Raw genomic sequence first — 15303 nt, forward strand, 5'->3', positions numbered from 1 at the left:
CCTTTCCCAAACTACTTCATATGCTTCACAAGAAAACGATCAGTGATTCTAATTACTCCAAACCATTGCAGTATGTAGTCCTTGTAATGCTGCTGACAAGTGCTCTGGGGGCTGGTGTAGAGGCCCATGACTGAGTTGTGCAAGGAAGATTCTGTTTTGTATTTTAAAAGCCATTTCCCTGCATTTTATGGCTGTTAAGACTGTGGTCTCTTCTGTATGTCATTCTTACCTTGAATGAACTTGAGCCCTAAAGAAGTATTTTTGGTGTCCTCAAAACTTATTGGCTGTGCTATGTTGTGAGCACATAAAACGGCACATGTTGAGCCATCTGGTGCCAACTTAAGGCAGCTGAGCTGCAGGAAGTCCCCAGTTCTTTCTGTTTTTTTTCTGATATTGGACTGCTTTTGCTAACTTGAGTGACTTGCATGTCTAAGGTTTACTAGAAGTACAGAGGGCCACTGGTTACACAGGTGAAAGTATTGTGCAGTGCATGGCTGACGAATGCAAAGCCAAGAGAGGGTCCCACTTTACCTGTTGCCATGAGTCAAGGTATGGATGCCTTTTCTGTCTGACTGTGCTCACAGTACTGCTTGGCTACAAAATGGAGTTGTTTTGGTAGGAGAGCTTTATACTGGGCTAGCCTAGTTTTTTTGCTAATGTTCAATCATTACAACCGGCATCAGTATAACACAAAGGTGAGTGATATTAATGTGCTTTTAATAAATTCCAAAACATATTCAGTACAAAGAGCATATTCTGTTTTACACTGGGATGAGGCTGTGAGACTAAACTTCTGTTTAAATTGCAGACTGCTTTTTCCTGAACCATCTTGTCCTGAACCAGGCTGTGCTGTTACAGGGGTCAGTGTTGGTGTTGATACAGAATTAGATTTGTTGGACTTTGATGAGACAAAGCCCAGGTGGGTATTTCCTTTTATCCGCCGATAGTTGTTTAATGTTCAGTACATATTTAGATTTGTGGTGAACATTATTTACAATTACATACAGAACTTAAGCCTAGGACTTATGACAGTCCTAACAGAGTGCTGGTATCATTCCAAGGACAGGATGCATGAAATTAAAATGCCCTTTCCTACCACAAATTACCTCACTGATTACTCAGTTATATATGCAAATGGTTGATTTAAACACCATAAAGGGATATATAGACTTGAAATTAAGAATGTGTTGAATCCATCTAAGGCATAAATGGTGCCTAATGTTTACTTCTGCTGTGCTGCCATGACTGTTGCAGCCAAGGACTTTGAGAGAAACCAGTGGAGTTCACCAGTGAAAGGACTTTATATATGCCCAAAGGTTTGGTCTTTACTAGCCAATACATCTAGGTGGTTGTGCTAGGATTACTATCCCATGTTGCCAACTTGCCTACCTTTGAAAAAGTCAAGGAAGACTACATTCCAGGAGGCAGAGATAGAATAGTTAGATTGTGTTTTAATTTTATTATTGTATTTTCAAGGCATAATTTATAAAAACTTATATAAATACATAATACTACTTGTGTTTTGGAAATTTGGTATGGTCATTCTTGCCTAATTATTGATAAATAAACCTACTAAAACAGCCATTACCGTAATGGCCTTTCAGTAACCTTTAGGCACAAAGAATAAAAAGGACACTTTTCAGACTCTAGAAAATCCCAAATTCAAGATCTTGATTCTGAAACTAGAGGATCAGCCTATTACTATGTCCAATGTTATGTGCCTTATACCAAGTAATTCTTCCCTCTACCCCTCTATATATGTAAATTATCTATGTATCTACCATCCTTCAGTACTATTACCTAGATATAACCTTATCTACCTTCAGGAAATGCAAGACAAAAGTTTAAAATAGTCCTGAGAGATATCCTTGACTGTGTCTGGGCCTAGTGGGTGGTCCCCACATCAGGAAGTATTGCAGCACCTGTCATAGGTGAGGGAAGCTAATAGTACCTCCAGGTTCCACAAACAGGAAAAGTTTGTCTCGGTAGAGATCCTGTAGCAGAAGTAGTAGCTCTATGGGATCGGTCCTGTTGCTTGAAGCAAGTGACCTAAAGCAAGTTTACAAAAAGTACTTTTCTCCAAACTGCATACTTGTCCAGCATAAGAGATGAAAACATTTTGAAACCAGTTGAGACTAACTCCTTAAGACTATGCCTCCACATCTGACAGGTTTAAAGCCTCTGCCAAACCAAAATATGCAGTACATACCTGCAATACATGTACATTTTCTGTGTTTTATTCTTTTAAAGAAACTATAACGAGAACAATATGGCTTGGAGGGCTTAACAGGGTTCCTCACTAATCCCAGAAACCACCTGGTAAGTTAACTGGTTAATATTGTAGGGATGCTGGCTTGTGAGCTTTTTGAAGAAAGTTTGTGACATGACTTTGGCTGATGTAACGTGCTAATGAATATGTAGCAGTATATAGATGCATAAAATAAGTGGGACAGCCTAATGTGGGCTTTCTTTTCTCTAAACCTAACCATGCCTCTCTGGTGTACCAGAGGCTCTTGGCCAATTTTTAGGCTGTAGTATTGGATTGTTGAAGATCAGAAAGTATATTTAAATTAAAAAAGGTGCAAATACAAGCTAATTATTTTCCCCCTTGCTTTCACCTGACACCTAGAGACTTTCAAACTTGCAAAACTTACTCGGTCACAAATTTTCAAAATTGAATTGAAATCGGTCAAAAATGAATGTTTCTGGTCTCTTGGTGGGACTTTAATGTCTTTAACATCCTGCACTAAGATCATAAACCACTTAAGCATTCAGAACAGTCATGACAATACCTGGCTGGTCATTTGAATACCGCACAACTGTAGTAGTGAAGAAAGTCTGAACAGGTGGTCCCCCAATAGCACTTCCAAAACAGCTTTCCTGTGAATTACACAATTGCACATACCCCAAATGTCTTAAATACCATTACAACCCTGTATTTTTCATCCATGCAATTCTCTATTGCTCAAATGATTGTCAGATTGGAATAACATCACTTTCCAACATTTGCTTTCACTTAACTTGTGTGGGTTTGTAGCAGTACCACTTTTCAATGTGTATATCAGCCCAGAGTCTGGTGTACCAGAGACTCTTGGCTATTTTTTAGGCTGTAGTATTGGATTGTTGAAGATCAGAAGGGTTTTGCCAGATTTTCACCTAAGACAATTGTGCTTATTTCCAGCAGCAATAATCTGACGTCAAGGAGTAGTCAAAGAGAACAGTCACTACTCAAAAATTTGGTGGGGGAAAGTTGGGGGTTCAATAAGATTTGTTATAAGAGTTGCACAAACTATAATTCTGTACATATTAGTCTTTAGATGTTTTTTGTACTTTGGCAGTCTCTACAAATTTCATCATTCTTCTAGATTTGAGACTGATGAAGCTGTTCTGCAGAGGCGGCAGAAGCAACTAGACTATGGAAAAAACACAGTTGGCTACAAATGTTATCGTCAACAAGTTCCCAAGTAAGTATGAATTACTATTTTCTGTACTTTTAATGTAAGTTCTAGCATGCTTGGATAGGTCTATCATGATGAGTTGGGTGCTTTTTTGGTTCTGAAATGTTCTACTAGATTTTTTTTTTGCCACTATACTAATGGTTTTATTTATTCCTTTGTGCAAAAACATTTTGTATTGTCAACAATACGGTGTGTGGTATAATAAGAATTATATTTCAGAAAACTACCAATCTGCTTGGATTGGTACCCAAAACAATTCCTAGTTTTTTTAGAAAATGGTCAGGAAGATGAAAATATTCAGCGAGTTGTAGTTCTCTGGGTGAAATTGTCTGATCTGGTCTCAGAATAATAGCCAGACTAGTTTGAGCTGATAGAAAGGCAAACCTCTCATAACCACAAAGTATGCAGAAGAGCATCCCTGAATACACAACATGTCCAACCTTGAAGCATATGAGCTACATCAGCAGAAAACCGATCCAGGTGCTCTCCTGTTTGCAAAGAATGGGCACCTGAGGCTACAATTTACATGAGTTTACCAAAATTGGGTCAGAGAATCTTGTGATAACATTGCCTTTTCTGATGAGTTTCAATTTCTGCTGTGACATTCAATGGTAGGGTCAGAATTTGTGGTCAGCATGAAAGCTGAAAGCAAAGATCTTATTCTGCCTTATTTCAATGGTTGATACTGATGGTGTATTTGTTGGTTATATTTTCTTGGCACATTTTGGGCCTCTTGGTACCAATTGAACATGTTTGACTGTGAAAGCCTACCTTGGAATGGTTGCTGATCCTCATAGAAGATGGGTACACTGCAGGACAGGATACTAAGCAGGATAATATGTCATTTAACAAAACTCAAATCAACCTTAACTGGCTTCTTGATCATGACAAGTTTACAGTATTCAAATGGCCTTCAGAAACCAGATCTCAATTCAATAGAGCACCTTTGAGCTATGATGGAACAGGACGTCATGGATGTGCAGGAGATGGGATGCTATCATATTGACAGGTCACATTTGTGTGTAGTGCTAAGGATTCCATGTTTTATGCAAAAGACTGTTCAGACTTTATTCTAAAGGCAAACAATTTTTTAATCTGTTCTTACTGTTTTATGGTTGGAACGAGAAATGTGTGTTTTGGATCAGTATTACACAAAGGGCAATCTCCCCAGTGGGTACAGAGATCCCAGTAAACATTTAAGTTTGAATATCCAAGCACTCCAGTTTTCCTACACTTCTAAAAAAAAAAACATGCTGGTAGGTTAGGTCCTTGACATGTGTGGAAAATGAGCAGTAAAAGCTATGAAGTTTTGGTTGCAATATGGATGCGTGTATTAAAGAATAAAACCAAAACATTCTTTAATACAACCTTTCTGCAACAAACACCTGTGCTTTGCCCCTTGAAGCCAAATGGTAGGTATGGTTCAACCCCTTGGCCCTTTGGTTGCAAAGCTTAGGTTCACATTAAGGTCATAGTCCCCAGTTAAACTTGCCAAATTTATTATGTGCATTTTTGTCTGTCCAGATCTGAAAGGGAGCCAGGTGTTCACCCTCGTACTCCCAACAAATATAAGAAATACAGTAGACGGTCCTGGGACATGCAGATCAAACTATGGAGACGTGCTCTTCATTCTTGGGATCCCCCTGCAGAGTTGCCATTTGAGTAAGTCCTCCTTCACATGTTTACCAATGCATTGTTTATGTTAAAATTCTGTGTCGCTAAGGTGGTAATTTACCTTAGTCATCAAGATATAATATTCACGTGTAAAGGACAGGGTTTCAAAATGGGGGTGTGTTTTAGGAGTCAGGGCTAAAAAGATATTATTTATGTGGCTTTTCATTGGTTGGACTGTTGGGTGTTTAGTGAATTTGGATAGTAGGAATATTATCTGAAACTGCATACATAATAATTGCAACATATTTGAAAATTATTGGTCTCACCCATAGCTGTTGCTAAAATGACAGTGTTAAACTCTCCACATATGCTGACACACAGCTTATTGTTTGCAGTACCTCTGCTCCCTGGATGAGGTTTTCACCATTTTAAGTAAACCCTACTTTTGTGTGAGAAAATCCTAGGGATTTAGCAGACTCTCTCTCTATTTTGGTGTTAATTTCCCTAGCCTGTAGCTGCATAGGCTAATGCTGCAGAATTGGCTAATTAAATAGAAGCACATACCTTGGGTTGTAATGACATTTTTTTGAAAGTTTTGTAGGAGTCAGATAGGGTTTATGCTAAACTGGAAAATGTATCCAAGGACGAATGTATGTCTGTAGTCTCTGAAATCTTTAGTAGTGTATACTGATTATGTGTAGCCCTTTGGTGCTTTCAGGGGCTTAAAGTTGGGGCAATCAGGAGTTAACAGCCACTGATGTTAACCAACACATCAATGATTTCTCTTGCTAATCGTTAGCATTTTGACCAAATTAAATAAAAAAATGAAAATCTGATTCCAATGATTCACTATTGTTTTATTACCGTTATTCTGTGTCCAATTCATTATGTTCTGTTAAAATGTTACTACAACACTGGTCAACAAACATTTTCTTGCCAAACACATTAGTCATTTTAGGTTATGTTTGATGCACAGATTCCAAGTATAGTATTGGTTTTGCTAGACTGGCTCTAGTTTTTTAAATAAATACCTCAATAATAATCCCATAGAAAACTAATGAAACTTGAAAATTAAGCCAAATTAAACTAGATATGCCTATGTATACAAAATTAAAAACGTTGAAATACTTAATATATTCTGTATTTAGTATATTTACAGAACTAATCACAAAGGTCATTGAAAAATTCTATTTGTATGACTTCCTTTTTGTGCTGATAAGGACAATCCCGTTGAAGGCTCCAGTAGTAGTCTGCCATCATGTCTATCCCATCTGCCCTGATACCTTTCTTCCATCACCTTTATATCTTGATGGAACCTCTCCCCTTGATCCTCACTGAAATCGTCAAGGATTCTGACAATTTTTGCAAATGGAGGAAGTATACTTTTATGGTCATAGTAGCACCCAAATTTTTAAAGTTTAAGTGCAAGAGCTTTATGGTTACCCAAGAAGTTCTTGACAACCATGACATCACTGTGCTAGGCAGAAGCTTCAGTATCAGTCAAAAATTGTGAAATTTGAATCATTTATCAGTTTCTGAATCTGGGGTCCATCGGATTCCTGCTTTAAATTTTTCAGTACTCAATCTAGGGAATATTCTACAAATGTATTTGAAGCAATCACCGTCCTTGTTCAGAGCTCTAACAAGTTGCTTCATTAATCCCAACTTGGTGGAGGGAGAATTATTTATTTCTTTGTCAACCATTGGCTCAATGATGTTTGCTGCACCTTTTTTTTCATGTTTTCGCTTGGAGGCCATGTCACTTTTTCCAGTGATCCTGCTTTGCTCTACTATCCCATAAGCAGATAAAACACCATGGGTACTTTGTGTATCCACTTTGCTGTTCAAGTAGTAAGTATTTTTAAGTCAACACATATGGACCATTGGTGTTCATGATAGTAAGGCTTTTGTAAGACCATTTTGATATTTTATTCTTGAAAAACTAATAAAAATTTTTGAAAAAAAATGAAAATCGACTCCCTTGTACACTAAATCATGGTATTTCCATTACTGCTAGCCACTGATTGCCTAGCAGAAAAAATGATTGTAGTAGGGTGTGTAGGCAGAGCTAAAGTAAAAATGCAATATTAGGATTTTAAGCTATAGTGACCACATACAAACAGATGTTTTGTAGCAATGTAAAGGGTTTGTATTCTAAGATGTACATTCTGCAAATGTTTCTTCATTCTAAAAAAAATTACCTGTTATACTTTCCACTTAGGCATGAAATGACATATGATGATTCAACACAGAATTTGCTAGAATCCTGGACATCTCTTCCAGGTTTAGGGACTGATCTGTTTGATGTACAGGTATGTCAGACCTTGTATTTAAATTAGGACTTTTATCCATGTTATGCAGAGGGCTACCACACTCCATATTGTGAACATTCCCAGTGTCATGTTGCAAAACATTTTTCTGTATTTGTATTCTTAATAGACATTCATCCAATTGTCAGGCTTCCCCTAATTAGCCTGGGGTCCGATATGTAGCACAGAAGCGGTGCTCAAAGTATATTGCTGAGGGCTTACATTGTTTTCCTGGCACATGCAAGGATTGGCATGTGCATGGTCCTCCAATGTTTGCATGAGGTATGTATGGTTTCCTCATAAAACAAAATACCGTGTTATCTGTTATCAAACGGAGCCCAAAAGTGTGGTAAGAAAAAATGGTTTATTTCTCAATGCTGATGCTGGAAATACAATTAGCCAGGCTCATTCTGATTTCATGGACTTTATACTGCCCTGATCATGTTACCTGCTCCAGATCTGAGATCTCACTTAAAACGAACAAGTGATAGACTATTCTGACAAAGTGTGAATTCTTTAACTTCATTACAGCTGAACTAAATGCTCGAATGGCCTTGATGTGTATTATGAAATATACTGGTTAACTAAAACATCTGTGTACGCAACAGGGTTCGACCACACTTAATAGGTGAGATGGTAGATGTGGAGATTTCAGTCCTACACCATGGCATAATGTGAAGCAGATGACTATCCTGCATCCAAAAGTTTACTCTTTGCCAGACATTTTGTAGCAGATAGGTCTTTTAAGATGTCCCCCAATCTCTTCTACAGAAACAAATGGTCATAGTTAACCAGCACCATCCGTGCTTCCCAACTACACCTCAAAACTGTCCCTTTAAGAAGTCAATACTGCAGTCTGCTCTTAACGTGCAGAAACCACCCATGTGCAGTTCAGGGAAATCTTATTGGCAGTGGTCTTCATGGAGCTGCAACAAAAAACAGTTCAAAGATAAAGCTAAATCAATTACGCATGTGTACACAAACTGCATTCAGGTGTACTGAAAATAATTGCTTCTATGGCAAAATGTTTGTTTCACTTTTCTATTTCTTGCTTTCAAGCAAGCTATTCATTAAATTATGTTTAGCATTCCTGCTTTACAGCATTTTTCACTTCTGCCTTTGCACAATACCGTGTATATCCAGCCCAATAATCATGCAGTATTATTTTACTAATGTAGCAATGGGCAAAATTCATGTCATTCCAATGTTTTTCTTCCAGGTATCTGATGTACCCGATGTGGCCTGCACTTCTGAAGATCCGACTCAAGACTACTTTAACTGGATGCAGGACTATGGCACACCGTGGCCTTACCATTATCCATATTGGATAGGACAATAGACTGTCATTTGCAGAAAAGAATATTTAGGCTCTTTAAATCTACCTTGTGCTAGAGAGGGATAATTTGTGAGTTGTACAATTGGGTTGCCAATTACTGTAAAATGTTCTTGATTCTTTTTGGCACATCAAATATCTGTAGTAAAATGATGGGCAGCATTCAGATGCTACTTAAAAGAAATCACAAATTGTTAGCACAATCAACTTTTTTTTTTTCTTTAAAGAATGGAACTGTTTGAATTCATGTGCAATTGTAATGGAGCCTGTCTTGTATGTGCAATAATGGATCACATTTATTGGTAATATAAATGTCTTTTGGGTAAAGTATGTGGAGTGGTTTAGTAACACTACTTGTGAGGCATAGGTTGGGTCTTCAGCTACATTGTTGGATTTATATAATCTAAGATACTGGATCGTCTCTTGTTTATGTAACATGCTTGGTAATATATTTTCACTTTTCTAGTCTTACCAAAACATGACTGGATGTTTTTGCAAAACACAAACAAGTGTAAAAGAAAACTTAATATATTGCTAATAAAAGTGGCATTCCACCCTAAAGTTAGGGAAAATTAACTGGTGGATGCCAATTTTCCTCTCTATTTTGCATCTATTTTTGTATCGGAGTCTCATAACTGGTGCAGTTTTCTACAAATGGAAAACCAGCAGCAGAAGTGAATTGTAATGGTAGGCCAAGGGTATATACAATGGTTGATACTTTGATATCTGAATGCAAAGCATATGCAGCTGAGGTCCATTAGAAAATATGCAAAGCTGGTGTGAAGTCAAAACTCAGAAATGTAGATAATTTATGGAAAGATTGGCCCATAAATGGCCTGGTCTCTGTACTGTAATTCTGATACTGCTATCAGCAGTGCAAGCAAATTTTTACCAGACTGTGATTGTTTTGTCAAGTATTTTGCAGAAATGTCAAATTTAGGATAAATTTGAGAAGTGTAAAATTGATACAATTGATTGTATGCATTCAGTTTTTAAATAAAATCTTATTTTCAAGATGCTTCATGTTGTGGTTGAAAATGTAGTGGCCACAAATCAGTGCCCTATATGAAACTGAGTGTAATGGTAAAATAGACTTATGTTTCCTGGGTATCAAATGGTTGTGGATGGTTCCACAAGCTTCACAACACAGTCCATTGATGTTTACCCAAATACTTTCCCTTAATGTGACCAGTCAGGTTACACAAGGCAGGTTTTGGGTGAGAGATGCTTTACCTAGCACTCTGCAGTCTCCCTGCTTTTGAGATTGGTGAACAATTAGTGCATTGTGTGTATATATTAGAAAAAGTTACACAGGCTTCAGCATCTGACAAATGTTTATTTGCTACATAAAGTAACCTGTAATTTAAAATGGGGTTTCCCAAATGTGTTCAAATCCATCCAACACTGCAGATTTTTTTTTTTCTAAAAATGGTAATTTTCTGACTCTCTGTATACCACACCATACTAAATTTACATGTGCCTTTGGGGAAAAATAATAAAAATGTAAGCGTATCGTGGTCCTCAAGAACTTGAGTTGGACAGCCCTACTTTAGATCAAGGTTTGTTTATAGTTGGGTTTTCACATTGATGTCACAAATGGGCTCAATTTGCAAGGTTTTAGAGTATATGTAAAGTCAACGTTCATTAGATATGTACAGTAGCAAGGGGTTAGGACTGGTTTGGTTTTCCATTCGCTTTAGTCTAATTGTCCTAATCACCAATATTAGGATAATAAATCTAAGCTCCTGATTTGCCACCAAATTTGAGGGGCATTTATTCTGTGACCATTGTTTAATACTAGGCATAGTCTGGAATTTTACGTTCAGTCTATCCAACCCTTCCTAATTTTCTGATTTGGAAATATCAATGAGTTTCCTGATGCAACCACAGGAAATCTGGAGCTGGGTGTAGAGATGTGGATACCCAAATAATCTTATGGTGTATTCCACTTCTGTTATATTCAAAACTAAAACCTGGGTTGGGCCTCTACTTTTCAAGTGTTTTGAAAATTGTCTTTTAGTATTAGAAGCTGAATCTCTATGCTTAGTGTTGTAATGCTCTGGTGGTTTTGTTTTTTCTGCTTATTTTGCATAATTATACCTTGCACTTAGATTATGTTTACTATATAATAAGCATTTACAAATCTAATACATATCAAACATCTGAAGGCAGGCAGAGTGCTCTGAAAATAACTTGTAGTTTAATTTGCTAATCATAAAATGTTGCATTGTGGCTAATCAGGGTTAAACCTACACTGAACCAATGACCAGTTGAGTCTGAGTTGTTTCATGCTTATTTTTTTATTTGGGAAATAATAAAAATGCCTGTAAGCATGGCCAGGCTTGATTGCTAGCAGGGGCCACAAGTGCTACTCCTGCCATAGATAGAAGAGGCGGCAGGATGGTACTGGTGAGGGTCAAACCTGCAGCATCACTTGGATGCTCAGCCCACCCCCATACAGCATCTTGATGGATGAAAACTACGCTTCCCAGCATGCACTCTGTCCACACGGTACCGACATGGGCCATGGGGGTGTGTTTGTGGCCTATGAGGCGACCGACCGAGCCCAGGTTACCGCAGAACTGGCGATAATGATGTGCCGAGAGAGGCGACGCAGTGCCGAAGTGTTGAGACACCGCGATACGAGGAACAGCTATTGCAACTAAGGCTGCAGCCTGACACAGAAGCATCAGCTCGCCCCGTCTATAGCGTACGATGGTTTGTTCCGCACTGGGGGACTGGGCCGGGCCACTGCATTTTGGGGAGGTATATTTGGTTACGGTTTGCTTTTTATGCCCTGCTACCTGTTAAATTCCTAAATAAGCACAGATTATTATCGGAATAATTATATTTAATTAAACTGGGGAGGAATAAACGGGAATCCGCATATTCTGTGTTTTAATTCGTGTTGCGATTCCTGTTCGTTCCCCCTTCAAAATTAGAACATTCCAGACGATATTTAAGGGCTCTGCAGGGCCGCTGGTGGCTCAGAGCTGCTCTGGGTCGTAGGGAGGGTCGTAGTCGGGGCAGGTAACGACAGAGCAGGTGGGGGCGGCGGAGACAAGGTAAAGGGGAGGCGGGCTGATGGGGGAGGCCTGGATGGTCGCGGCGGTGTAGGATGCGGCCCGGGAAAGGCGCCGGCCAGGCCATCTCCTGAGGAGGGAGATAAACAAGCCCTTAACTCTTCATGCTCCGGAGCAAGAGCTGCAGTCACTGGGGGGCCTGTCATTGCTGCCCTCAGCACAGCATCGTTCTCCTACGCGGGCAGAAGATGACACTGGGCAGACAGGCCGGCACTGCATTGGTTCGGAGGTGGTGAGAGATGCTCTGCCCCCATCCCCCCTCCATCCTCCTTCATACACAGCATCCCCATGTCATGATACCCGAGCATCAATCTGTACATCCAATGTCTGCAGTCACGAGAAGCCCTCCAGGGTGCATGAGACGTGTGTGTGTGTGATGGTAACATTAGCAAGCCATGTTCAGATGTCACGATCGTGTTTTCATTCAGCCCATTGTAGAAGTGCTGTGGTGTAGGGCCCACTGCATGCTAATCTAAACCACACACATAAGGTCAACTTGTGTGCTGACTTCACAATGTAACCAAAAATGTCTTCCCTTACCTATGTTGTGATGGCTTGGCCTAGTGCATTCTGCCATTCCTAGGGATGAGCTGTAGTGCAGAGAATGCAGATATTAACATTTGGCTGATCCCACCAATCAATCTGTATAAATCCGATGCAGAACAACGCGCAAGTTTTGTAAAAGCCTTCCTTTCAAAACTGTATAAGTCTGTTCTTTGGTTTGATCCTTTACAATGTCATGGCAACTTTTTATACGGCCAGTGTCTGGGAGAGATCTAGTTTGTATAGGCCCAACCAGAGTTTTTAGAAAGCTGATCCTTGCTTGTATGTAATCCATTCCTAGGCATCATGGTTGACTTTCTAGTATTCTATATTGTTTGCATGAATGACTTTGTGTTTGTTTAACGCAGGGTGAAATGATGGGGCCAAACTGAAATTTACACTTGTCGAGCCCAGTCAAGACTGGCACAAAGTTTGGCATCATGTCATATACTTCTTACTGAGAAGACAAATGATTCGCCCTTCCTAGGCACCATGATCTCCATGATTACAGAACAATTACAAAAACAAAGTCTGGAGGACCTGAAATGCAAATCTTTCAGTATAAGCCTGGTAAGGAGATATTGTATTTCAGATTGACATTATACAGCACGTCATATTGTAGACACATTCTTTGTTATGATATCTCCTATTGGCCTTGGTAACCATAAATAAATGACCGATCGTTTAATGTACAGCACCATGTAATATGTTGGCGCTATATAAATCCTGTTTAATAATAATCATCATTGATTAGATTCTTATGCTACAAATGTAACAACACATGAATGATCCATCCCTGGTTACATTGTCTTGGCCATAGCCTTTACTGTGCCATTTTATTCCAAATGAAATCCCGTATCAGACAATATTTTTCTCCAAAGTTTTTAGTTGCAGCAAAGAAAATAATAAATTTGGAATATTTTTTTTTCCGCTCCTCTTGAATGAATAAAGAAAGTCGGTTTCTGATTCTGTACACCTTTACAGATGCTCAGCATAAGGCACTGGCAGACTGAAGACTAGATGTTCATGTGTTTATAGAAAGTAGATTTTGAGGTTTTGGACTGTGGTCTTGGCATGTTCTGTTCCCGTGTATTTGTTGTTATGCAGAACACAACTTGGTTGGTATTCCTGGTTTGTGTTTGAATAGTTTCCACCAATGCTGCTGAAAAATCTGCAGGCTCCTTTACACACTTTCATCTAATGGAATCTAAAGCACAACGTTTTTAAAAAGTGAGGTATTTAACAAACATTATAAAGTCACAAATTATAAACACTCCCTGAGAATCAGCCATGTGTCCTAGATCATTCAGTAGTATGAGCGGTTTGTGTCTCTGCCCTGCTCATCTGGTTCATTTTCTAAATCTACCTACTATGAACAAGAACAGTTCTCCTTTTGAGGTTTAAAGGATATTCTTATCAAAACAAAGTTCAAATCTCTTTAATTGTGCTTTATGAATTTTTTTATTTTACAAGCTGTACACATTAACAAAGGTATGTGTGCAGCCCATCCCATGAAGAATTTATGCAATTCTTGTATGTAAGGGTAGAAATCTGAGAGATGTACAAGCCTGGCTTTATGGTGGTTTTCTCCAATTTGTATATGAAGAAGTAGTTCCACATTCACTTCTCTTATTGACTTATATGGAATGGTTTGTTTCTTAAGCTCAAGTAGGACTGTATAGATTCAAACTTATGAATGCACTATGAATGGTGTTAGTAATAGCTTTTTTATTTGTCTTTTGTTTCTTTTCTGCATTTAGGGTTTTAGGATCTAATACACTCTGTATGTATATTTTGTGGCTGCTGTAATAATGAGGTCAAGTAGCCAATCTAGCTGACCTGCTTGTACCAGGTTTATGTTAAAGGATGCCAAACACAATTTTTCTGCTATTTTTAAATTCTGACACCAAAAAGAATGTAAAGAGGAAGTGATACTTTTTGTTGGTCATCCAAGAAAAATTTAGCTTGGAATTTTTTAGGGCTACATGTGTCACCTCAGCTAGCACATAAAAAAAAATCTTTTAACAGTCAATATTTTTCTTATGATTGACGAAAGGTGACAAGCCAGAACAGAATATAAGTTAGAGAAAAAGAAATCCATCAGTTTTGCAAAGTTTCTTAAAGGAAAATGTGTTGGCTTGGTTTTACAGCCTATGGTTTGCTTTCTCTGTTGCATGTAAATATTAACTGTGTAATATATATATGATATAGTCATCTGCAGTCCTGTTACATATTCCAAGAACTGAATATGATGGGCTACGGAGTAAATGTTGCCTTATGTGCCTGCTCTAGTGGGACATCTGAGTCATGAAAGCAGTCTGGTCTCTGTATGTCTGCTGATTCCCTTTGGATTCTGATTTCTGAGACATGCTGAAGCTGCTTCAGGACTCACATTAGGAAGTTCTTGGTGCAGGATCTTTCAGATCCAGTTTGCTATACTGATTTACTTCAAGCAGAGCTAACTGCACACAGAAATGTTCTAAATGTTCACTTTCAGTTAGTTATTCTCATACAAAATTATGTTATGAATAGGATTAGCTGCTATGATCTCTGAATACTGGATGCTGGTTGAGGGTGAAGTGGAGAACAGTTGAGGAAACAAAGTTCCAAATGCTGAACTTTTGTAAATTATACTTGTCTTTTCAATCAGGGATCTGTCTTTTTACCCCTCTATTTCTGTTTTTGCAAATATAAAAACATGCATATTGTTGATTGCTTTTATCCCCCTTCACCCATTTATACTATTAGGCTGTATTCACAGGTCTGCACGTGTTACCCTAATCCCTGCAGAAGACATGATTTTCTGCAACCCAGACATGGCAGATGAGTAAATGTAGTCAAACAGAAACCTGTATGAAATAAGATAGGGAGACTTCCATAGGTGACTTCCCTTTCTAATTTGCTAGGTATCTGACTCTCATGATGATCCAGTGATTACAGAAGTTAAAGCACAATTTAACAGC

At 38.5% G+C, this 15303-nt stretch overlaps 2 protein-coding genes across 8 annotated transcripts in view; both read left to right on the forward strand.

Annotated features, from left to right (window-relative positions):
• Positions 1-9730, forward strand: part of LOC140323749 (oocyte-specific histone RNA stem-loop-binding protein 2-like) — a 14789-nt gene extending 5059 nt beyond the window's left edge. Inside the window, exons 4-8 of the mRNA XM_072401073.1 lie at positions 809-919; positions 3366-3464; positions 4983-5120; positions 7294-7384; positions 8601-9730. Of these exons, the coding sequence (XP_072257174.1) occupies positions 809-919; positions 3366-3464; positions 4983-5120; positions 7294-7384; positions 8601-8720 (559 nt within the window). The 3' untranslated portion in view covers positions 8721-9730. The remainder of the gene's footprint in view (positions 1-808; positions 920-3365; positions 3465-4982; positions 5121-7293; positions 7385-8600) is intronic.
• A 1591-nt stretch (positions 9731-11321) lies between these two features.
• FAM53C (family with sequence similarity 53 member C) overlaps positions 11322-15303 on the forward strand; it is a 21041-nt gene continuing 17059 nt past the window's right edge. For 2 of the 7 annotated variants that reach the window (XM_072401077.1, XM_072401083.1), the window contains exon 1: positions 11751-12910. In XM_072401077.1, the coding sequence (XP_072257178.1) occupies positions 12833-12910 (78 nt within the window). In that variant the 5' untranslated portion in view covers positions 11751-12832. The other 5 variants (XM_072401081.1, XM_072401080.1, XM_072401078.1 and 2 more) reach the window with 5 other exon arrangements.

Source organism: Pyxicephalus adspersus, chromosome 2 (assembly GCF_032062135.1).
Source record: "Pyxicephalus adspersus chromosome 2, UCB_Pads_2.0, whole genome shotgun sequence".
In the NCBI taxonomy this organism is placed as follows: Eukaryota; Metazoa; Chordata; class Amphibia; order Anura; family Pyxicephalidae; genus Pyxicephalus; species Pyxicephalus adspersus.